This window comes from Pteropus alecto, unplaced genomic scaffold, assembly GCF_000325575.1.
Source record: "Pteropus alecto unplaced genomic scaffold, ASM32557v1 scaffold72, whole genome shotgun sequence".
In the NCBI taxonomy this organism is placed as follows: domain Eukaryota; kingdom Metazoa; phylum Chordata; class Mammalia; order Chiroptera; family Pteropodidae; genus Pteropus; species Pteropus alecto.
The window spans coordinates 22772006-22798599 of record NW_006436811.1 but is presented as its reverse complement, the minus strand read 5'-3'; the positions used below and the strand labels follow the sequence as shown (position 1 = coordinate 22798599).

Below are 26594 nucleotides of genomic sequence, written 5' to 3'. Positions count from 1 at the left end.
GCAAGGATGCAAGATGAGAGATTTAAAAGATAATACCTATGAAGTGTTTAGTACAGTTCCTGGGCTGTGGAAATGTTTATCATCGTGGACAAAATCCAAGACTGCGTGAATCACGGGTTTGTCTTGGGCCATTATGCTTGCCACTTAGATATTAAGCTAGAGGACTTCATAATTCCAAATTGTAAGGGAATAATATTCTTAAGGTTGAAATTATTGCTCAAATAACCTTGAAAACTGAAGAAAAGATTGATCACAGAATGAAATTTAATTCAGACAACTTCAGCAATTGTGCATTTAAAGTAAACACATCAATGATATGAAAGAAAGACATCAGTGGCTAGATGATGTTGAAAAGTGGATTTTGCAGGGCAAGTCCTTGCCCACATTTTGGGTCACTGCCAGAGGGTGATTTTATTCTTATAGGGGCAGAGTTTGAACTTACTTTAGTTCTGGCCAACTGCTATAAATAGTGTCACACCATTAAATCTGTGTAAAAACTGCTTAAAGATATAATTATTAGTCAAGGGAGAAACAAAAATGCTTCCATGGGCAAAACAACTGAGGGAGGCCCTATGGGCTACTATAGAGAAAAAGAGGGCCTATAATTGGAGGGCAAGACCTCTCTCAAAGAGTTTATATTCAAAACAGTTCAGAAGCACCAACTGGCCAAAAAAAAAGGGCCTTGCCAGCAGTTTACAACCTCTGATTAGTGGAACAGGCATAAATTAGGTACTATCTTTTGTATCCCTAAAATCATAGATTGTCCTTTCCTTCCAATCAGATAAATAACTTGCAGGAACCGAACTGTTAAAAGCTCTGAATTGTAGCCTCACAGAATCTTTATCACAGAAAGATAAGCAAATGTTGCTTACCTTTCCCCCATTTCTGGTTGATTTCAGCTTCTTCACAAATTCTTCCTCTTTTTCTATCTAAAACTCAACTCCTCTTTCGAATAAGGTGGTACTTGACTGTTTGTTTTTTCCATCTTCATTTCTGAGCACTTAATGCTTCAATTCTTTGGTGTGTCCTGGCCTATAAGCCAACTCTTCTGCCCAGCAATCACCAGGCCCTGATTTTTCCCCTCATTTTCATCTTCTGTGGGGCTCCCATCCACCTCTGTAAAGGGGCGTTTCTGATTGAACTATACTCAGCCCTCGGTGCTACCAGTCTACTTATTCTGGGCCTCTTGGTTTCCTTTGATACCAAAGCCTCTGGTTTTATAAAAATTATTTATTTCTAAAAAATATTAGAGAATAATCAAAGAAAATTAATTTGGTGTTAATAAATTTAAATGTATTTCTTTGCAGGATGAATGAACAAAGGAAGTGTAAGTGACTATATAGGGATTATAATCTGAAAGTAACTCAGCAATGTAGTATTTAAGGGTCATTTTTTAAAAGGTAAAATCATGGTGAGCCCACCCAAGCTGCTTCCAGTGGCTTTTCCATACAAATGGCCTATCTTGGCTCTTGCTATGGACTTTCCTAGTCTCTCAAAGGCTCACAAAACCCGAAGAAACAGCATCTGGCCTTGGCGTGCCCTGTACCTCTTGCTGAGCAGCCCCAAGCCTGACACTAGCAGCAGCCGGCTTCGGTTTCTGGTTTGGCCTCTCAAGGCAACGATAAGCCCAGCACAGGTGGCAGCCATCTGTGGATTGCTCAGTGACTCTTACCAGGTGGGCCCTGAGGTGCACAGGATGCAGCTGAACGTGGCCTACAGCTGGACCCCTTCCAGGACCGTGTCACTGGGCCCCACAGGACACCTACTACATAAAGCCACTCTATCAAGGCCATGGGGTCATAAGGAGGGAAAATAGTTAGAAACCATAACTACAAATCTGAGCTGCCTTTTCTGTTTGCAAGGAATCCTTATTTAGAAGCTGTTTAAATGCTAGGCTAGTGGCATCCCCCAGGAAACCGAGACCTAAAAATGATGTCCGGTTACTGGGAGGAACCAAGGTACTTTTAGCTATAGAGTATTTGAAGCTAGCGTAGAGGACGAAACAAATAATGGTAGCGACAGGAAATCTCCTTATATCAGTGTGTGATTCACTAAGTACAAGGTCAAACAGATAACCAAGACTCTCCTGTCAGTTATTAAGAATGTGCAGATCACAGAGCCCCAGACACCTTTGTTTTGGTTTCCCCTGAGCTACACACCTGGCTTCTTAAAGAAAGAGGAGCCATCTCCATCCAAAACTTAACTCTGCAATGTAGAAGATGGTTGTTTCTTTGGAAGATTTTATGTAAGTTTGTGAAACTTTAAGGATTTAATTTAATTCGACAAATATTTCTTGAGTATCTTTTTATGCTGAAAACTTGAGTAATCTGTGGAGATATGAAAGTAACTTGGACTCAGGTCGGCCATCATATTCCAGGTTTAAGTTATAGTCCTCCTCAAAAAGTAAGCAAATACATACATGACAACAAAAGAGGTGGACACAAGATGGGTACAATAAAATGCTATTGGAAGACAGAGGAGTGGTTGTGAGACCATGACAACACAAAAAAGACTGAAACAGGAAGTAATTTCATGGGGGAACATGATGGAACATTGGTTTGGGACCTATTCTACTTAGGGCCTCTACATGTCTTATATGTATATCAGCTCCGTCTTCCTCTTAGTCCCCCTTCTGCTCCAAATTGCCTTCAGGTTTAAATCTCTCTTGATTGATAGAAACAATAACTTGGTTTTCTTTGGTCTGCCCCACAAACCAAGCAAAATGCTTTATACATAGATAGATGAAGCGATGTATCTTCAAATGTTCTTGAACAGAGGTTTTACCTTTGCTTTTTGGAGTTCCTTAGAGCAAAGTGGGGCAGGACAGGAGAGTAGAGGTTGGAAAGTGGTTGGAAGATTTGTGGGGACAACAAACAGGCAGATATAAAAGATAAGAAAGAAGAGTTGGCAGAACCTAAAAATAAGTTGTGTTTCTGAAAGCAATGGAAGAGAGTAAAGGTGGCTAGATGATTTACTTGGTGTACGGATAACAAATATTGTTTTATTTTTAAAGAATATGAAATTAAAGTTTAACCCCAAATGACACGCAATTTTATTGCTCCTAACATCACATTAAATAAAAGCCTCTTTCAGCTTATTTGTACTTGTCTCTGACTCTTTGGCCTGATGTAGCTATTTTTATCTCGTTAGATAGCATTTGTTTTCCGTATCATTCCAGAGACTTTCTGCTAAGTCATCCAGAAGTCTAACTTGACATGCACAGCAAGCTGTTCGGTAATTAAATTAAAATCACAGGATGTTTTGGATTAGAGGAATCTTCCTTCAACCAGGCCTGAGGTTAGTAAGAGAGTGTGACCTGTCTGGGATGGAATTCCCTCATCCAAAACATCCGGAACATTTCACTGGGTTAATTTGCAACTCACTGGGAGATTTTGGGTCCAATTTGCTCAAGATTTTCTGTCTGTTTCCATTTCTCTTTTCAATTCAGGTCAATATGCATTTATTCAGCTCTCTTATTGAAAATGATATGGAAAGTATTACTGAATAAAGAATAAAGAAAATGGCAGATAAAATGCAAGGAAAGGAAGAAAAGTAATGAGTGAATAAATAAGTTCATTCATGAATAAAAAATTTATTCATGAATAAATAAATTTATTCATCCAACAAATGAACTTACAGAGTCCTTATTTGTATTATGCACTGAGCTAGGTAAGTACTATGCAATATAGAAAGAAATATAAGCCACTATTTCTGTTCTCCAGAAGTTTAGAATTTTATTTTTTATAAAAAAAATTTGCCACTGGACAGTTTAAGTTTAATTTATATTGGCGTTTTAATCCAATCAAAAATTTCACACACACACACACACACAAAACCATGAACAATTCCCTTGCATCTTTAAGGAGGTGTTGAACTCTATATATGGGGCAAGGCTAACAAAATCACATTGCTCCACTGAATAGGATATGTGTGTTTGGGTTGGATTGAATCCTGTGGCCACTATCCAGTAGGCTACAGGAGGAGAATTTTTAAAATATCTTTTTCCATTAGGGGCTGTAGGAAATAATCCTTGGTACAGTATATTAGGTATACTTTTTTTCTCTGAGCATTGCTATGAGCCTATGTAGTTTTAGCAGAAATTATCTTTAGCAAGAAGAAATTGACAAGTAGTACCAAACGTTCAGATAGTTCTGAAACATACTGAGAACATTTCCATTTAACCCATCTATGCTCCAAGTTGAGCTCCTTGTTTAACAAACTGTAGTTCTTCAAGATCAATGAAACAAAGTACAGAAAGCAACAGAAATGCCATGATGAAGTGTTACTGAAAAGGTTAAGAAGGTGAGGCTGATGAACATTCACACAGAAAGGATAATTATTACATATGTGGTATTTGAGAGCTGATCCCACGTCTTAGTCAGTTTGGGCTGCTATTACAAGGTGCCACAGACTAGGTGGCTTATAAACAACAGAAATTTTTTTCTTACAGTTCTGAAGGCTAGAAGTCTGAGATCAGTGTGTCAGCATAGTTTGGTTCTGGTGAGGACCGTCTTCAAGGCTGCAGACTTCTCATTGTACCCCCACACAGTGGGGAGAAAGCAAGAGAGCTCTCTGGGATTTCTTTTATAAAGGTACTGATCACCTTCTAAAGGACCTGCCTTCTAATACCATCACAATGGGGGTTAGGATTTCAACATATAAAATTGGGGTAGGGGGCGCAAACATTGTACCTCCCTCATTTCCTCCTATTCCCACTGGAATCTAAGCTCTATAAGGGCAAAGACTTTGTTTCCTTTGTTTTCTGCTGTGTCCAGTGCCTAAACAATGAATTGTACATAGCAGGGGCTCCATTATTATCTGTAGAACAAATGAATAAATAAATCAATGTTTCTCCTGCACTAGAGAAATATTGAATTCAGTGTTAAAGAACAAAGGCCAAAGAAAGAGAACTTCTTTGCATCATCAGTGACTCTTAGAATTCCTGACTTCCCTCTAATGTCCTTCATGCTTCCAGCCAGCCAGCCAGGAACTTCCACTGAATCTGCCTTGTTTTCCTGGCACTCTGCTAGATATTGAAGTTATAAAGATGAAAAGGATAAGGTACAAGCTCTCAAAGAGCTTGCAATCTCAACTCTAAGAGAGGATTCAGAGGACAGGTAAGGAGAGAAGTGAAATGATGCTTTCCAAATGTGAAAAATAGAACTAGCAGGCTTTCTGGATTGGGAGGAATTACAGAAAACAATAGTAAGTGAGATGAATTGTGACTGGTCAAAGGTAAACAGTGCATAACAGAAAACTGGGAGGATTAATTGCAGGCACTCACTTCCAGGAGTCCAGGACCATGAGTAAGACTAAGTTCCAAGCTATAAAATGCTAGTATGTAACAAGACAAATGAAATAAATGTGCAGCTGATAGTGAGACACAAAGTAGTGGGAAGTTGGAGCCATAGGAAAAGTCCAATAACCTATGAGATGGATCCAAAAGAGGAAACATATTCTCTCTCCATTCCACGTTGTCATATCATATTTGATAAGTATAAGATGCTCTGGGAAAAACAAAGGCAAGAGGCTAGAGTCTGTCCTCTTAGATCTTTGATCGAACAGGAGAGTTAGAGAACCTTCATCCATAACTAGTGGTCTGCCGGAGTTGACTTGCTCTGGCTCATACCAACTCTCAAGAGCCAATTGCTTAATTTTCAGATATTCTGTAAGCCAGTCTTTAAACACAGCCATTAAAAAATATATAAAATATGTAAATTTATAATTAAAGAAATTATATTGAAAGAAATCTAACTATGGAAGGTGAACACACAATGCAAATACATATATGCCTTACTGTTAAAATGTACAGCTGAAACTTACTGGATTTCGTTAACCAATGTCACCAAAAAGAATTAACTAATTAAAAATAAATAAATGAATAATATTGAAAAAAGGTAATAAATACTCAAAACTCATCACTTTCTAAATTATTATCTATAACCTTGAGGATTTTAGGTCTATTATATTCATGCAATTGTGTGCTACTTGAATATCTTCCCACTTCTTAATCAGTGATAATATGTTGGTAGCTTGAAATTGCCATGAAATTGCCATTTACACCACAGAAATTAGCAAATGCTACAAATAAACAGAGTTCATTCTTTTCATTTCCTAGAGTTAAGAAAATGATGGAGAAAATGTTAAAAATGCAGATTAAACCTAAAAGTGTGTCATGTCTGAAGTCATTACATTGTAAATAACACAAAAATTGAGGAAATATCCCTCCAATATTCAAAACTATTATTCAAATACAGCAAAGAATTCACTTATGTCATTGATTATCAAATGACTTCTTTATTATTTTGCTTTCATGTGACTTACTGTATATCCAATATAGATATGTATTTAACAATCATGTTGGAATTACACTCATTCACTAATTGCAACCATTAGTTGGCCATGGATACAAAAATTCAGCAAAAGTCAATAAGAGCACTTTGTGAGAATCAATTAGCTACATGAAATTTATGATAAAATATACATTATTTGTAAATTGTGTGCTGAGTTCTTTACATCAGTATAATTACCATAAATGTATTTATACATGTATATATATATATATATATATATATATGTATATGTGTGTGTGTGTGTGTGTGTGTGTGTGTGTGTGTGTATATCTTCATCTTTATCCCTACATTTACATACACACTTTTTTGGGAACACTCATTAGCATTTACCAACAAACCACTGTTCAAAACTAAAAAACAGGGTGGGAAGTAATAAATACCATAAGAGAGTTGCATGGGGTTATGAAAGCAGATTCCCTAGGAGATGGGGTTAGTTCTCACAGGTTTCATGGAGAGGATGAAAACCAGTGGAGGCCTAAGGAAGACGAAATCAAGGGAACCATTTCCTTGGAGGCCTTCGACTTTGCTTATTCAACTGGTCCCTGAAGGGAGAAGGGAGATGCCTTTCTAATAAAAACAAGGCCAATGCCGGCCTGAGGCTGTCACTGTTGTCTCTTTTCTGGGAACAGAAATGGGATGCAGGCTCTTAGAACTCAAAAGAATGTATAAAAAGACAGATAAGCTCAGGAATCATCAAAGCCTTCAAAATCAGGAATTTCAACCTCTGTGGCTCCCAGGGTCTGGGCAGTACAGACCAAACTGTAGAGAGAACAGGAAAGTCTCACTAGCAGGAAAAATCAACTAGCCAGGGATCTCTGTAAAAAGGCATTTTTCTTATACTAGACTTGTTGGCTTGGAATTCAAACTTTATTATGAAGGGAGGGGGTGTGGAATTAGGCCCCAAAATAACCTCTTGCGTTTAAAAATCACATACTGCCTATAGAGTTGGACAGCATTTTCACACTCAATATCTATTCAGATTCACACATTTTCATAGGAATCAAAGTCTCTGAAAGGAATTAGAACCCTAACACCACCTGCCACACCTCCTCTTTCATCCTTTCATATTCACACACTACTCTCTTCTACTACCATCTCCACTGAACCTCGAAGATGAGGCTAGAGTGTAGAAAAGATGACACTTTCCTTCTCTCCCTGCAATCGACACCATAAAAGGGTGGGGAAAGGGTCAACAGAGTCTGTAACTATAACCTAGTCTCAGCATCGGCCTTCTTTAAGTTGCTGGAGAGGAGTGCGGGATCCTGGACCAATGTGGCACCAGCATTAAAATGCATCCTGACTTGGCCATCCTGGTGTTCTCTGAGGGAAACCTCTATCCATAGGTGAGTTGAAATTGTTACCAGTCTTGGGACCCTTGAGACAAGTCTATCTGCAGTTAACACAGGAAGGGAGGGAGAGAAGGAGATAGGGCGGATGCAGGGATGTCAGAGGACAAGGATGTCAGGGGGCAGGGATGTCAGAGGGTGGGATGTCGGGGATGTCAGACCTTGAGGGAGAAATGATGGCACTGGAATTCTAAGCGGGAAGAGCTCACACACAGCAATGTTGTTGGGAGAGGTATGCCTCGGGGCCTATCTAGAAGTTACATTTGCATAGAAACCATAGTTTTTACTCTCCTTGTGTGTTTATTTAGAGGAAGGGCTGATGGAGTTTGAGGGTAGAGTTTGAGAAGAGTCTGAGTTCTCCCTGAAAAATAATAGCAGATGGGAGATAATTACAAGCACTGCTAGTAAGCTCAGAGATATTTAGGGCAGATGCTCCTGGAAAAGTCTGGACTTTCAGCCTGGATTCCGTTTGAATCGAGGCATAAATATAAAGATGATAGCATTTGTTTCCATAGGCTGTTGTAGTGTAGAGCATAATTTTTATTAATGAGAAAAATAAAATAAAAATATGAGATATATGAGAGGTTAAAAAGTTTTAAAAATGCATGTAGATTAAGGACAGAATCAAAATTTATAAACAGGAAGAGAAGACCTGTCAATTAATTTAATAATAAAAGGTAATTGCAAATATTTTAAGAAGCTAAGGCAGTGTAGTTGAGTTGTGGGGTGTGTGGGGTAAGGAAACGGGGTAACTATGAAAAAATCCTGACAGGAGAAAAATTCAGGAAGGAAATAACTTACTGTTAAAATATGATTTTCATTCCTCTTCTCAACTATTTGGGTTAAAATAAAGTAAGACACATGAAAGAACAACTATTCCAAAGCAATCATCTCCAGACGTGTTTTGCAATATAGATAACACAAATGGTACTAGGCTATCTTGAGAAGGTTATGGCTTGTAATTTAGTCTGTTTTCAGTGAACAGCACTTTATGTTTACCTTGCATTTTTTGCCGAGTTGCTCATAACATGCAGAAACTTGAACCCTCACAGAAATGGTCATGTAGTCCAGCCACTCTTCAGAATCCAGCAGATGAGGATGGACAGGGCCGGAGCTGGGGAGTAAGAAGAATAGGGTTGAAGGAGGCCCAGGGACAGACAGGTAGCAGAGGGGGAGGCATTTTTTTTTTTTTTTTTTTTTTTTGCTGACTGTGGTCATGCATGGCTGGATGATTTATGGACAAGACCAACAGCCACATCCATATCTCAAAGTCATTAACCACCAAAAGAAGAACTCAGCCCAAAACCACTCAGAGGGAAAAAAAGTCCTCAGAGAGTAAGTCTGTTTGAATAATCAGAGCCATTTTTATCATCTTCTGATTTCTCAGCTGCACCTTTTAAATAAGGCTGTTTTCTATGGCCCAGAGGGAACATTGTGAATTGTGCCTGACTTTTCATAATGTTAACATCTGAATGAAAGGCCCAGGTATGATCTGTGAATAAAAGCAAACGAGACCAGGAAAAAGGTCAAGGAAATGTCCCAAATTTCAAAAGAGTGCTTTTCAGAAATTGCAGTCAAGCTTGTTAGTAAACCCTAGATAAATTCTAGAAAAGATAAGTAAAGAGATTGTTTTAGAGCTCTTAATCAAGAAAGAAGCTTCCCTTGAGAGCCAGCATGATTCCCTAAGAGCCAGAAATGCTATCTTAGCACTTTCTCTTTTGATGAGTTTATAGGCTGCTTTGCTACTTCCATCGTGCTATGCTGTTAGCCAAGGAGAAACATGGGCCTGGCAACTACCTGGATAGATTCAATAATGGCACCAAGAATAGTGAACCCAGAAAAGGTGTCCATGCCCTGTGGTCTTGTTTTGGCTCCCATTTATTCAACTCAACAAATAATTCACTAGTTCAACATGCAAGTATACAGCATGGATTTTATGTAGAGCATTCTTTGAGGCAAGGGATAGAGAAAAATTGCTCAAATGCTGTCCTCACAGGGCTTGCAATCTAGTGGTAGGAAAGGACAAGTACACAAATAACCACAATACAAACCACAGTGACAAAATCACAATAAGAGAAGTACCAAGTGCCATGGAAGATAGATGAAGACAAAGGTTTCTTTCCAGTTAAAAGATAAAAAAAGGCTTTGCATGGGAGATGGCATTTGAGGTGGACTTTGAAGGAAGAGAGAAATGAGAAATGATGAAGAAAGGCATTTGCCCCAAATGGCATGAGGAGAGGCACAGACTAGAGAAAAGTTTAAGCATATAGTTCAGTTTCATTGAAGTAGAGAGACTAGAAAGGAAAGTCAGGACTATTGTGACACATTCCTCTTGCTGGAAATTAGCCATGGGGACTCCTTGATGGGCAGGCAATCAAGAGTTTGGGTTCAGGAGTCACACAGTCTGGCATTTGAATCTTGCCATGGCCATCACCTTAGCCATGAAATTGAGCAAGTTACAGAACTTCGCCAAGGTCTGGTTGCCTCACCTGTGGAATGGGCATGACATAGCACCTAACTCAGAGGGTGACTTTGGGATGTAAATGAGATTATATGTCAAGCGGGGCCTGGCACAGAATAAGTACTCTCTAAATGCAGTCAAATAAAGCCCAGAATTAAACTGAAGGAAGCTCTGCCTTAGCAAGTTTTATCTGGCAGAGTTGGATAGCCTTGATTAGAGCAAGTTGAAATACAGAAAATGTCTTCCTAATATTTGATCTCATTATAGTTCAGTGGGGAGAGCCTGAAGGTGGAGACCAGGCTGGCAACAGGTTGAGCCTGAGACAATGCAAACCTCCCAGCATGGAGAATAGGAGGGCAGGGCAGGCAGATTCTATAGGATTTGGCAATTGACCAGGCGTGGGATCAGCAGTTTGGGAAAAGCAAAGAAGAGAAATATGTGCTGCCATCTTCCTGGATTTGAAATCTGAGGGCAAGTGTAGGACAGGGTGGCAGATGTCTTCACCTTTCTAGGAGGAATTCCTCAGAGACCACAGCGAATATGCTGAAGGTTTTTAGGTGACGCTAAACTGGGAGGTTAGTTAAGATAAAGATGACCAAGTCCGGATTCAAAGCAGTTCAGAAAGGCTAGAATTATGGTTTGGAGCAAACAATCACGAGAATAACTAATTCATATATTAATTTATTTAATCTTTTTTTATAAAGGAGATACTATTATTATTCTCATTTTACAGATAGGAAACTGAAACACAGAGAGGTTAAGTAACTATACCAAGGTCATACGGCTAGTAATAGTAAACATGGTATTTAAATAGGAAGTCAGGTTTCAAGGTCTGTGCTGTGGAAGGAAGGAAAAAACCGATCATTTTAGAGTATACACAATGTGCCAGTTTCACCCAAAGGAATACCAAGGAAGCTGGAAGACCTGGAAGGAAGTAAGATGATAGAGATGATGGTGTGATGGAAGGTTATTTTTAGGTACTTCATAGGCCTGTGACAGGCATTTGAGAATGAGGTAGGAAGCTAAATTTTCTCTGCTGACCACTGATCCAATATGAATTACTTCTTACTATGGTGCTGATGAGCAATAGTCTTCAACTCTTTCTGTTCAGTGGTTCCACATTTCTGTCTGTGAAAAACCTAGTCTTTAAGTCCGTCTTTTGACTCTGACAACTATAGGGTATAATATGTGTGAGGTGCCTGCATAATGAGTGGTGTGTGTATGTGTGTGCAGTTAGGTGTGGAGTCTACATGGTTGTATAGGGGTCTATGGGTATCTATGTGTGTGTGGTGCCTGCATGGCAAATGTGAGTCTGTGCGTATGCATGTATGTAGGTATGTGTGATAGTATGGCAAGTAGTTGCATATATGCATGTGTAGTCTGCATGGTGAATTTGAGGTATGTATGCGTGTGTGTATTTGTGTCTGTGTGTGTTGTGTAGACGTGTCTCCAAGGTGAGAGTTCATACGGAAATGTAGTTAGCTGTAGAACCAGCTGTGTCTGTGGGTGTGCTGTGCCTATGTGATATGAGCACTCTAATGTGAATTTGTTTTATAATTCTAGATGGAATTGGAACAAAACTTGGATGGCTCGCCATCTTGGACAAAGGCAGACAATCCCACTCAGGATTACTGAAGGCACAGAAAGCAGAAGCGGAAAGAGTATGACAAAGGAGAGGCTATAGTACTGTACCCGTAAGAACCTCAGGGCCCCCTACAGGACTGTGATGGAGCTGCAGCTGGAATAGGAAGTTTCCTCCAGAGGGTGCTTGCTTTCTGCTCTCAGGCCCTGAACCCTCTCGGTACTGACTTGAATTTGGGATAGAGGGAGTCAGTCATTAGGATAAAATGGACGTTTTCTCAGATGATATAAATGGATTCCAGATAATTCTATAGTAGCATTTAGTGGCTCCTCTTTGTGGCTCAATCTCCTACCAAGACCATAACTGACTGCATTCCTATTTGTCAACTAGGCAGTGAATATGATTCCTGCTTTACTCCTTCTTACTCCCTTTTCCTTTCCCTCCAATTCTCATAGCTTGGAGACAGGCTCCAATAGCTCTTCCCAAGGCACAGGGATGGAGAAGAGCATGTTCTGGTGAAGGAGCAGAACCAAGAAGGCAGAAGAAATGGGTTATAGGCAGAGAGATCAGTCAAGCCTGGAGCTTAGAGTTCAAAGAGGCAATTGGATCAGGACTGAGTGGCCAGGCAGGCTGGAATTAAGGGATGGGCAGTCATAAGACAGATCTACTGCCTGGAACCCAGACATCAGCTGCCAGAACAAGTCTGAGGTCCGGGTTTAAACAGGAGAGTGGGAAGGGGCTGATCTCCAGAAACTGGGAGGCTGAGAGCTGCAGGCAGAGCACTGAGCCAGGGCACAGGGCTAAGGAAGGATCGCGACCACTAAGCAGAGAATCAGTTTAGTGGAGACATCTACAGGAGTTCTACAGATTAGACCAAAATCCCCAGATACGATGGGCTCAAGATTTGCTGGTGGAAGTAAATGAGAACATTTGACTATAGTAAGATAGGGAGAAAAGAGGCTTTCATTTTCCCCTGCCCACCTTGCCAAAAGTCCACATTTTGTATTTTGGAGAAAATTGGTTTCCCAGTAGGATGACTGGTCTAGTTGTTATGCATGGACTATATTTGGTACATATAAACCAAAAATGTTGATCCTAAGAAATTCTGCTAAAGACAGGACTTGTCCTCCTGCATCCCTCTAGTCCCCATCACTCAGCTCTGTGCCTGGATTTAGAAGGAGCCATTTTTTCCCCCAGCAAGGTTTAGATGGACACCCATTGAGTTTGCTTAGGACCCTTTAAAATATCAATTAGAGGTAGAGAATTACATAACTATTATGTGAATTTTAACATTTAATAAATTCATTTAATTAAAAGAACATTAATATAACATATATTACATTTACTACTTTAACTCATGATCTCCTCTAGGCTGTGCACATCTTCAGGGCAGAGACAAGATCTTTTTGTCGCTATGTTCCAAAGTGCCCAGCACAGAGCCCACTAGTTGTCCAAATATATTTAAATCAGGAGTTTCAATCTTTAAATATTTCTAGTTGTTTTTACATGTTCACAGAATCTCAGATCTCTCAAAGTGGAAATGACTTTAGAAATTATCTATATCTACTCTATCTTCCCAGGCAGTGCAGAAATTATTTCTACCAATTATTTTTAGCAGAAGATCATCAGCCTCCTCTGGATACCTCTAGCCAGTTCTTTGTGAGACAGCCTGTTCCATTGTTGGACAACCCTTAAATCTGATTTCCTGGTAACATCTATCAGTGTCCCTACTTGGCTGCTTCCTACTTCCCCTGTTCCTGCCACCATATTCTTTTCCTTTTATCCAGGTACAACAATTGTTCATGTGAAGTTATTTCAAGATCATGTGAAGATATTCTCATTCTCCTAGTTAACATCTTCTAAAATCAGTGAATGTGGTTTATGTGCACGTCCCTTAAAATGTGGCACCCAAGACTAGCGCTATGCAACTTGACTACAGAGTATGGCAGGGGAAGCGGGTGGCATACTACCCTCCCAATTCTGACATTCTTATGCTATTAATGGCACGTAAGAGTGCATTAATCTTTATTGCTGCTACATTTTCCTGTTGGTTTTCATTAAACATTTAAACAGCATAGTTTTAAAAAAATAAGTTCAATTAAACTGTTCTCTCTCACTTTATGTAACTGATTTTTTAAAAAAGCCAAACATTCAGTTTAGCATCTGATTGCTTGAAATCTCGTTATGTATTGGAAAATACTGTACCAGGAAAAGAGACTAGAACTTATGTTGGGACCTGCTCTTCAACTAGCTTTCTCTTTCACTGCTCACCAGGTCTCCAGGCAGGCATCCTCGGAGGTATCCTTAGCCCCTCATCTCTCATGAGTTGCCAAGTTACTGAGTCTTATCAGTTCTATATCTAAATATTTTCCTGTCTGTTACCACTGCTACCCTCTTGATTCAGATTCTAACATGAAATACTGCAGGATCTTTCTAAAATGTAAGTTCCATCAGGTATTCTCTGTTTCAATAGCTTTCCAGCTCATCCCTTCATAGAGCTTAAAGGTCCCCTTGAAAATCCCCTTTTTCTATATCTGCAACCCAATTTTTAACATCCTCCTGTACACTTCATTTTCAGTCATTCCAATTCGCTTGCTGTTCTTGAAGCACTTGGCTCCCTCCTGCTTTGAGGCCTTTGCTTGTATGTGCCAGGCATCGCTCTAAATGCTCTACACAAATTAACTCACTTAACCTCACCACCACCCTCTGAAGTAGATAATACTATTCCCATTTTACAGATGGGGGAGGGAAGCTCATATGTTAAACATTTTTCTCAGAGTCATGCAGTTAATAAGTTGTACAGCTGGATGAGTCTCATAGCCTGAAATGCCCTCCCTTTCTTTCTTTGGCAAACTTCTACCTATCTTTCAAGACAGTTCAAGCGCTAGTTTTTCTGGGAAGTCTGCCTACCTTCTGAACCTAACCACCAGATAGCACTTATCATTCTGAGCTAATTGTTTGCTTAATGATTGTCTCTCTCTAAGCGGCACATCCACTGAGGATAGACACATGTCCTACTCCTCGCTGAGTCCCCAGAACCTATATTCTATGCCAGGAATCTAATGAATGCTCTGATGAAGAGACTCATTAATGAATAAATGAATTAACTACTTACAGGGTTCCTTTTGTAGTTATAATATGGCATTATAGCAATTTGCCAAACTTTCAACTTTTGGTAATCAATTTTTCCCGTAATGCATATGAAAATCTGGCCAAAGTGTAATTGTAGATCAGCTGTCTCCTGAATATCAGCTCACTTATTCTGAGTTCATTGAAGAGCACTATAGCTCTCTAAAGTACTCTGGATTACCTAAAATGCACAGTGGCGGGAAGTTTTAAAATTACCAACCTCAACATACTGTTTGGTCAGAGGTGCCTTCTCCTCTAGGATGAAAGTTAGTCTAAGAGTGAGTAATGGAATCTGTGCAGAGGAGACTTACTACATGTATGGTTAGATGGGCAATGAGCAGTCAGAGGAGCAATAAACCCTATGAAAAATGAACCTGAAACTTTTACACAAAATGTTCACCAGCAGAAAACAAATACTTAAAATCAGATAAGCATGTGAAATCCTAAAGGAGAGATGCAATAAATAGCAAAGCACTTGCCTTTCTGACCCATCTATGCAAACGACACAAAGGATCAAGTATACATGCTGTATAAACTATATTTTCTTATTTCCCACCTTCTCAATGCTCTGGCATCTAGGGCCTTAGTGAGGACATGAGGGAAAGCTGCCCTCCCAAGGCTAGCCAATTCTTAGAGATAACAAGCAAGTGTACCTTTCATGGGTAAAGCAACAAATCCAAAGCCCACACCCCCAACCACTTGTATCAAGCTTTCACACATTAAGTCAATATTCCTCTGCCCCAGGCAACCCAGGGCCAGGTACCAGGCAACTCAGGACAGCCCCTGTACCCAAGAGCTTGCTGAGATTACTCAAACTAGCAAATCCTAGGCCCGCTTAGTCCGGTTTTGCTTCTTAACCCATTTCTTCTCATGAAAACCACAATAAAGGCTCTTGTCCATTCTTTCCTCTCCTGGTAGTTCCCGGTCCTGAGTTTATGCAGTTCAAGGCCAGGAAACCCACAAAGCCAGATTCCATGCCCAAGATGAGCATTAAACACTAAATGTAGAGTAGTTCCCCCTTATCCACAGGGGATGCTTTCCAAGACACTCAGTGGATGCTCGAAACTGCAGATAGTACCAAACGATATGTATACTGAGTTTTTCCTATATATATACACCTATGATAAAGTTTAACTTATAAATTAGGCACAGTAAGAGATTAACAACAACTTATAATAAAATGGAACAGTTATAACATTATATTGCAATAAAAGTTATGTGAATGTAGTCTCTTTCTGTCTCTCATAATATCTTATTGAACTGTACTTACCCTTCTTGCGATGATGCGAAATGATACAATGCTGATGTGAGATGCAGTGAGGTGAATGACGTTGCGTTAAACTACTATAGACCTTTTGAGAGTACATCAAGAGGATCAAAACTAGCACAAATTTCTTTTTCCTTCTTCACTAATTCACGAATAGAAGACTCATTGTAACCATTGGCTTTTATTGAGTGCCTGGTAGGAGCCAGCCACAGTGATGGATTCTGAGGATACCAGGATAAATAACCTTAGGTATCCTCAGAGAGGAGGTATTGATGGAGCAAAGCTATCCTGAATACCTCCGATGCTTTCATGAAAGAACACCCTAGCAGCATACTGATTTAGGATTCTGGGTCCAATCATGGGCTGCTTTGGCTCTAGCTCCATCTTCACCACCATAAGGCATGGGCGCATTTTAATTTAGCATTGTGCTAAATTAAATTTAGCATTGTTCCAACTTCTCTGCACAGAGACAATTTTATGGGCCCATCCTGTCCAGATTCTATTGTGAAAATACAATTCATGTACCTTGGGTCATTCAGTGTGTCAGTAAATATATATAATTATGCTAATTTTTTTGTTGGGACAAGAACACATAGAATGCCCCTGAGGCTTATTTTGGGGGTGAGAACTGCCAAAGACAAAAGTTGAGTTTTCTATATGTTTTTAATTAACTTTATATGCATTTGGAACACAGCAAAATAATAAATAAAATGAAAAGTAATCTTAGCGAATGGAAGCCTCTCTGGAGATAGATGAATGGTAAATGTCCTCCATGGATGTAGAGATCTAGTAAATACATTATTTTCAAAATATTTTGAAGCAACTGAATTATTAAAGTCAATTTTCCCTCATGGACACCATAATTAATTTTCACTTATTCACTACTGTTGTTTGAGATTTATTTACTACTGTTATTTAATCATAAACTAAGACGTACATTTCGATTAGCAAGAAATCTAAAGTTATGACATCAGATAGCTCCTAGCTAGTCCCTATATGTGAATAAATACCCCCAGAAAACCTGTTTTTTCTCTAGCAAATGCCAGTTCTTTGCCCCTGTTCTAACGGCATGGCTGGTAAGAGAATGAGGAGAGAGAGGTGAAAGAGTTGGGGGATGAGGAGAGAAGGTTCGTTCCATAGGTAGCCAACGTCATTTGTATGCCAGCTGCCAGAATAGCCCTTGGTTTCATTCCACCAAAATCCTGGTGCCTTTACTTGAGTCATATGGTCATTTGAGGTCATTTCAACCTATCTCCATCAAGATGCAGATAAAATTCTAGACAGTTAGGAACACAGGAAGCCAGCCGGCCAAGGTAATAGACAAGGTGAGAAAAACAAGGGCTGATCTCATGAGCGATTATGTTAGAGGAGCCTTTTTCAGCTATAATCCTTTGGTGAACTCTACTGCGAAGTGGTGAAGCATTGTGATGCTGTTGAAAGATACTATGAGGGACAATTGGAATCCAGCTCTCTGAATTTATGGAGAAGGAAATTTATGAATGAGGCACAGAATTTATTGCCAAAGTCAGGGTCTCGCAGCTAGCTAAATAGGAGTCAGAATCTGAAGCTCCATCTGCTCAATTGCAATCTGGTCAGTGATCTTCCTTTCTGTTGCCTGAGTACATGTCCTAAATTACTCCTCAATTCATAATACCCCAGCCTTCCTCCAAGAACACGATTTTACCCTCATGATGAACTATCGGTCTCATTCATTATTGTGTTCATTCAGTCATTTTTCAAATACATATCCAGAGCCCACTATGTACCAGGAACATAAGGAGAACATAACAGATCAGGTCCCTGTCTTCAAAGTGACCATGATTTAGCTTTAATTTATCCTTTCTAGATCCAGCCTTCGCCATCAGAAATTACTTTCTTTCCCTTTATACTTTTGTTACATGGTTAAAACATGCCTATTAACATTGACACGAGAGAAAAACAAAACATGACAAAACAAGAGAAACAACAGTTAAAGAGAAAACTACAGGCCCAAAATGGAGTCACTTGTGCTAAAACCCATGACACCAAACTTAGACTTACTAGCTAATTGCAGTTTCAACCCTCTTCAGGAATTTAATATTAATAGCTCAGTCTGGAATTTTCTGGTCAATACCAATGAAATAATCTGTCATGTGGGCCCTCTTCATTCCCACAAAGGAGACTGAGGCAGTCTGCCTGAGACACCCTCCGCCCCCAAGCCCCGGGGCCTTCCCTTAAGAAAAGGTAAACTTGTCTGAAATAATCCTTTCTTTTTTTTTGCTAATAACTTTCTTGTCCTGCCCAGTTTCTGTCTATAAAAACCTTCCACAAATCTTTTCAAGGCACCTCTCTACTTGCTAGATGGGATGCTGCCCAATTCATGAATCACTCAATAAAGCCAATTAGATCTTCAGATTTACTCAATTGACTTTTCCGTTCTTCAATACAGCCTATAGTGTATAGTGCATCCAAAGGCAGACAAAGTGCTTTTGAAATCGAGTCAGGAAGCTTTCGGGCCTCAGTGATGGTTGAGTTACAGTGTCCCTAAGGTATTTTCCTGAAATTTATTCCACAGAACTGTAGTTGAAGGGGCCTGTATTTTTCGCCATAAGTGTAAATGCTCCTTACATCAGATCTTTAAGGACATCATCACTATTAATCTAAACGCATCCCTAACAAACCGCAGTTATACTGGGGCATCTAAGAGGGTTAGCGAAAAGGTGATGCTACTCTGGCAGTGAGGTTATGTAACCAGCAAAGGAAAAAAACAAAACCTGGCAGCTTAAAAAGTTTTTCTGTTTTTCTTTATTAGAGGAGGCTTAATCTGGCCTAAGTCTAAAGAGATTCATCCCAATTTGACAACATAGGGTTAAACAGTTTATTTTAAAATGCGATGTAACCATTTTTACTCCTCATTGATTTCTGAGTTCTTGTCTGGATTTGGAATCATTGTGATGTTTGAGAACCTATTGGCATAAAAAACTTTCCCAACACCCCTATTGTTATGTTTTCAAATAAGAATAAAAGAAAAGCAACCAACATTTGGCAGCTATGATTCCACATGAATAAGGAAATTCAGATTTGTGAGTCTCCACTTCCTTTGGAAAGATGAATCAGTGTTCCTGATGTTGAAAACAGATTTCTGTAGTAACAGTATTTTTTTAAATAAGATTTTAATTCAGGATAAAGATAGTGAAGAGATTATATTAAATTAAGTTTGTATATTCTAATCAAAGCATTGTCAGTGGACAAGATTTTTCAAATTACCTCTCATATGCAGGGTACACAGAAGATACAGAATGCATTATTTTTACTATCAAGCCCCAAAACTGGGAGGATAGTATTTTAAGGGTTGAAGATTATTTGGACCACCATGAGCACTATGTAGTTACAAAATTTCTAATCCATGTTTTCTAAGATGCATTTAGGAAAGTAGCCATTGAAATCATACAGAAATCTACCATTTTCTTTAGCCCACTTTGGAGCTAATGTTGAATATCTATTTTTCCAGATACCAAGGTTTCATTAAGGAATAGAGAATGAAGAGTAATAAGGCAAAATATTTTTTAAAAATATGAACTCAATAAAGAACAAAGTAATAGATTTACCCATATGACAGTTTTTACTCACTGCCCAAGGTAAGAATGGGCCAAGAAGGTGGCCACGGAGAAAGAGCTACCACGAAAGGGACAACACTGTCTCCACACACTCTTCTCCTTTAAACATTGTCCCTCGTACCTAGGGAAACCTAGGTAGAAGGTTGGGTAAGACCAATTCTGAGATATCCTAAGTTAAGAAGTTGGGACTGAAGAAAAACATAGCATTGATTACTCCAATAGATACTTAGGAAAGTCTGTGTCATTTGACGGCCTTACTGGGGTACCCAAATCTGAACATTTCCATTGATTGTCATTAGAAATCTCCTGGCTTTAACTAAGTATTCTTTCTTTATCCTTTGGCACATACTGCGGACTAATGACAGGAATACTTGACACAAGATCCCATAAAATATTATGCTTTAGTAACTTCCTAGTTAAAATTTTATTTCATTTTCTTTTCTGGGGCCAAGGTGCAGTTTTGTCATTTGATTGTAAAAAGTCTATATTTTATAAAATACCAGGGGCTATTATTTTAATATGATAAACACGCAACTTGTGGCAGATTTGTAAATGTATCAAATAAGCAGGAAGCAGAAGCAAATAGTGATTTTTATAACATAAAAGCAAATAATTGTTTCCCTGGAGGTGTCCTAAGGGATGAAAATGCCTTTTTTTAAAAAAGCTCCCTCTTTAAGATACATACATTTACTTGTAATAGGGTTTCTAATATGCATAACCATGAAAGCTTGCCATATTTTTTAAAAATAAAACCAAGTAACAAAAAGGGAAAGTTCATGGGCATTTTCTTTCAATTAACTGCTTTTAAAATTCTTCTTGCTCTGCTTATTTTATCACTAAACATGATAATATGGAAACCCCTCTGAACATAGAATTCCTTCCTGATTCAGTGCTGTCCTTGTCATATGCTTCTATCACTCTGAATATATATATGAATAAATACATACATATATGCGTGCTCATGTATTTCATGTTTAGATGGCCCAAGGAAGAATAGGATAATGAATGATTCGTTGACAGCATGTGTATATGTGTGTGTGTGTGTGTGTGTGTGTGTGCGCGCGCGCGTGTATTTCCTTTGCCATATAAAATATGCGATTTAATTCTTTCAGCCAATGTTCATACAGCCCCATCCGTCCTGAGCAAATCATGGCACTTTGAGCATTCAGCCTTTACAGAGTTAACAGCCAACTGTATACAGCTACTTCAGCATAGTGATGGGAAAAGTGACATTTTACCTCCATCCAAAACAAAGTTATTATATTTACCTTCTACTTTGAAGATAGTAAAGTGCGGTCGGCAATGGAAAGAACCCAACGCGTTACCTGCGCAGTTCATCCACAGACCCTGGTAAACCCAAGTGGCAGTTATCACCGATGATGCCCGGGTTGTTACTTTCCACTCGTTGGACGTGGTGGCAGCAACGAGAGCTCCAAACCCTCCAACACCAAACACTAGAGCTGAAATCTGTGCCCTGGACATGTCGCTCAGCCTTCTCCAGTGACTGTCCAAACAGAACGCTTTGGTGGTCTAGGTATGCAGCGGACAAATAACACTTGGACAAGTGTTACAGTAAGTTAATGTGGGTAGGTGACAGTATTTCATGCTTGGGTGGCCTAAGGAAGTACCAGAATTTAGGATAAAGTCTGATTTACCGATGGCGCTTTAAAGCTAGCCTAAGGTGATCCTCCTAATTTTCTACATAGATATTTTACTAAAATTTTGTAGAGGATTGTAAAGGTTTGGATTTCACAGATTATTTTTTCATAGCACCAAAGTTAATGCTTAATTTTCTGTTATCCTGAAGCTTAACGAACCGTGCAACTACCAGATATTACAAAGTACAAATTATACAGCAACAGTTGAGGCTTTTTTGACTAATGGCTTTGGTCTTGCAGATTTCTTAATCTTTATATAAATGGAATCATATAGTACGTAATCTTTTGTAACCTGTTTTTTACACAATATTATGCTTGCAAGATTTATCTCTGTTCAGGCATGTAGCTATTGTTCATTAAATACTAAAGCAGAATATAATATTTTATTAATATACTACTATTTATTTATCCATTTTTCCTGGAGATTAACATTTACATTGTTCCCTCCACCCAACAGCAGTCGGTACAGCTATAAAGATTCTCACACATTTCTCCTTGTGCACATGTGCAAGAGTTTCCTCAGGGTATAGTCTAGAAATAGAATTACTAGGATGTAGGAAATAGTCATTTTCAACTTTACAGATAATACTAAGTTGCTATACTAAGTAGTTCTAGCAGTTTACCCTCCCAGTACCAGCGGGTGAACTCTCATTTCCCTGTTTCATAATACTCCATACTGTGGTGCTGTCAGAATTGTTCCTGTTTTCTTTTGGCCACTCTCGTGGCTGTAAAGGTATCACACTATGATTATTAGTTTGTATTTTCCAATTATTAATGAGGTTGAGCATCTTTTCATGTGTTTATTGGCTTCTTGTGCTTTTATTTACAAAGACATTTGTAGCTTTTTCTCATTTTATCCATTGAGTTGTGTGACTTTTTATAATTTAAATTAATTCTATATGTAGTCTGGTTAGGAATCTTTTGTTGATTATATATGTTGCAAATATTTTCCCCTAGTTTATGGCTTGTCTTTATGTGGCCATTTGATAAAAAGTCTTAATTTTAATGCAGTAAAATTCATCAAGCTTTATACTAAATGATTTGTGCTTTAGGGATCTAGATTCAGAAATCCCTCCCCAGCTATAATAAATACATACCTCTTTGCTCTTATTTCAAAGTTTTAGCTTTCACATTTAAATTTTTAAATCATCCAGATTTGTGTTTTATAATTTTTTAAATCTATTTCATATCTCAGTATAGAGATCCAATTTTTAAAAATCTTTACTGAAAGTCCCTTGCTTCCCTAACAATCTGCAATGTAACCTTTTTATATGTTATGCCAGGTATCAGTATTTGCATGGTCTGTTTTTGGATTCTCTACTCTCTTTCATCTATCTGCTTGTCTGTTCCCGTGCCATTACAAATTCCTAATTACTCTAATTTTACAAATAAATCTTGAGACCTTGTTGATGTGTCTTATCTTGCTCCTTTTTTTCAAGTGTCTGGGAAATTTTTTAAAGCTCTTTGCTGTTCCTTATATATTTTATATACATACATACTTATTAGGATGTTTGTTGGAATTGTATCTATTGACCAGTTTGAGGAAAGTGAACAACTTTATAAAATTGAGTCATCCTGCTCATGAACATCATGTATTTCATTTATTCAACCCATTTTTAATGTCTTCCATTAAAATTTTGTACTTGTTACATTTTTTGTTAGATTTATTCTTAAAGACAGGACTCATTCTAACATCTACTTTATCTAACATATCATTTTCCCATTTTATCTTGTATATACATATATAGTTTTTCCTTTTTTTTGGCATTTTTTTGAGTTGAGTTTTTTTCCACATTCTATTTTTTTACTCTATCAAATTGGAAGTTATACATTATTTGTATTGTTTAATGGTTACTCAAATTTTAATGTGTATTTCACTTAATATATAAAGTTAATCATTGTCTTTACTCTCCTTAATAATATAAGAGCCTTAAGATATTTTAACATTAGTAACTCTTCTTCTGGTCTATGTTATTACTTTATTTCTAGGTTTTTTGATTTTTAGCTCCACACTTATTATTACTCTTATTATTATTGTATACTGCCATTGTTTACTTTTTTTTTTTTTTTGCTATTCCATTTTGCTTCTCAAACCTCCCTTGTTGGTAGTGACCATTGCTTTTGTTTTTCAGATAATATATTTATTGTGTTTGCTTTTGGTAGATAATTTTGCCAGGAATATAGTTATAAGTAGACAATAATTTTATCTTGTTACTTTGAAGATATAATTTTATTTTCATCTGACTTCTATTATTGCTATTGAGAAATCAAGAATCTGATTTGTCATTTCTTTTAGGATTAATCTGTGTTTTCTCTTTGGCTGGTTTTAAGATTCTGGTTTGGCAGTTTCACTGTGATTTTCTAAGTGGGAATTACTTTTAATCTTCTTTGGGATTTATTGAAGTTCTTAAAATTGATGATTCATATCTTTCATCAATTCTAAAAAGCTGTCCCTTTCTTTCCAGATATTACCTCTGTCCTTATCCTTTCTTTATCTCCTGGAACACTGCGATCTATGTCACAACCTCTCTTTCATATTTTCTGTCTCTTTATGCTGCATTCTGGGAGCATTTTTCAGATATATACTCTAATTTATTAATTTTCTATTCAGTTATATATAATCTGCTGTTAACTCACCCAGACTTTCTAACTTCTATTACCATCCCCCTTTTTTTAATATCTAGAGGTACCGTTTTATTCTTTTTCAAATTTGTCTTTTTCCTAATCTCTTGTTCTTTAGTCATAATTCAAGTGCTCTATTTTTTTGAGCACTAAAGATACTTATTTTTATATTCTGTACCTAAGTATTCTCAGATCTGTAGCTCTTTAAGGTTGGATTGATTTTTTTTTTTTCCCTACTGACTCATCTATGGGGGTTTGTTAAAAATGTGCTTTGTGATTGTGAGCTTGTGTGCCTTGCAGCTTTATTCATGGAAATGTTTCGAAGCTTGAGCTGAATATTTGTTCCCACAGGTAGAATTTATATTTGCTTCTGTCTGTTGTTTAGGGGAGCTATCAACCCAGGACTACTTTGAACTAAATTCTCAGCTTTTTCTAAACATGTAATTAGTGTGAATTCTGGTCCTACACCTGAGTGCATGTCAGCTTGTGATTAGGAATTCTCAGGTGACTTCCTTTTGTCTTTCGACTCAAATCCAAGGTTTAGACAAAACGTTTCCTTACCATTATCCAGGGGGATAGTGATGATGACGGAGGTGATGAAGCAGTATTTTTAAATTTTGCCCACGGCAATCATTGCTTCGGGGTGGGAACAACTTTATACAGGTTTCTCTGATCCAGCCTACAATCTTGCATGACATTAGTATTCTCTGCTCATGGTCCATTGGGAATTAAGTTCCAGATGGTAAGGGATCCTTCAAGGTAGCCACAGGCAGCAGAGGGGCTTATCTTTCTGTATTTGTGCTTTCTCTTTATTTTTTAGCCTCAAAAGATTTTCTTTACCTTTTTACCAGCTCAGGTATGCATTTAAAAATATTTTTCAAACTTTTTTTTCAGAAAATTTAGGTGTTTTGTTCTAGAGCGTTATGTAGAATATTTAATCCAGCCTATGCTAGAAATAGAAGTGGTCAAATATTGTAAAGGAAACACACTTCAAAGTGTTTCTAAAAAATCAAATAACTTATCAGGAAATAATAATAAATGAATTTATCTCAAATGAGAGAATTCTGGAATTTCAAATTTGTGTAAATTGTATTGTGCTACCTAATCTCTATTGATATATAGCTTCATTTGGAAAGTAGCTGTACATTTTTAGTGTAAAGAGCTCTCCTTAGCAATAAGAAAAATAAAAAGAACTGTCTGATAAACTTCTCACTTAGTAAATTCATCATACTGTAAGTTGAATTCTCAGAAAAGATATGCCTAGTTCTACATTTAAGATGGAAACTCATCAACTTAAAGTGAAAAACCAGTAATTTCTTATATCTTTCAAATGAAATTTTTAACTAGATATTTTAAAACTTAGAAACATTAATATACATTTCTTTTGTCTATATCTTAATCAGAGTGCTGTAAAGCAATCTTCCAAACACTTAATAAGTAGCAATAAAAATTAAATAAACAATTCTGTTATAAGTACTTATCAGTCTCTTATTTTGTGTGCCAGAATTTTGTGCACTTTAATTTTTTCAGGTGTAAATACATATTAAAGTCTCCTTTCTGACATAAACATTCAAAGGATTAGAATCTGAGAAAGAAAACTGGGAGAAATACCACCTGGGTGAGTCTGTAAATGTTTTGGGCATAAGACCACTTTCCTAGTTCACATCCCCATTGGTGGGGGAAAAAAAAAGATGACTTCTCTGGAAAAAGTCAGCCAAACTTTGTTTGCTCTCCCGTTGTCAAAATTACTAAAAGATATCAAATTTTAAATGTTTTTGACCTTTGTAAAGCTTCATGGAATTCAAAAGGTAATTGCAAGATAGAGTTGGGGAAGAGTTCATTGTAATTAATCATAGAAAAAAAATGAAAGGGGGAAGAATTAAGTCTTCAAAGGCAGAAACGTTAAAAATAGCCAGTTTAAATCACAGAACACTTAACTAGAGGGATGGCAGTGGAGTTTTGTGAATAGAGCTATAATTTCAGAGTCTTTTTTGAAGGAGGCGAGGTGGTAGAAATTGGTGAACTCTTTTAGGTTAATAAATTTTATTATATCACAAATTTCTTCCTCCTAAGTTGGTGTGAGGATTATGACATAATACATATAGAGCTTAGATGAAATGGTAAATAAATGTCACCTACTGTTATTATTATCTTAGAAAAATGAGGATACTGGGATTAGGGTGATCAACCCTTTCGGTTTGCCCAGACTGTCTAGGTTTTAGCACTAAATGTCCTGCTCCTGAGAATCCCTTCACCCCGGGGAAACAAATAGTTCCAGATTTTTAGCTTTTATTGCAGTGGGGGAGGGAAGAGGAAACTGACTGAATTCCTTTTATTCACAATTAAACGGTAATCTCTTATCACAGACCCAACAGTTTCCTGTTTCCACCGTATCTTCCCCTTGCACTGCTACCTGCCTGCAAACAAGAAGTTAATTCTTGGAGACAAGTCTGCACATTGCCCTGAAGAGGGCTGAGTAGGGCATGATTTGGACTTGGTGTTCTCTGCACCATTCAGCAGTTACCAGCAGAGGACACACTCCAAATTACCCTGTTCACAAATTGTTCAGAATTTCCCTCC

At 37.9% G+C, this 26594-nt stretch overlaps 1 protein-coding gene across 2 annotated transcripts in view; it reads right to left on the bottom strand.

Annotated features, from left to right (window-relative positions):
- The window catches only part of CLDN10 (claudin 10), a 104175-nt gene extending 82959 nt beyond the window's left edge, over positions 1-21216 (bottom strand). Inside the window, exon 1 of one of the 2 annotated variants that reach the window (XM_006913815.2) lies at positions 21003-21216. In XM_006913815.2, the coding sequence (XP_006913877.1) occupies positions 21003-21216 (214 nt within the window). The remainder of the gene's footprint in view (positions 1-21002) is intronic. The other variant, XM_006913816.2, reaches the window with a different exon arrangement.
- Between the last annotated feature and the right edge of the window lie 5378 nt (positions 21217-26594).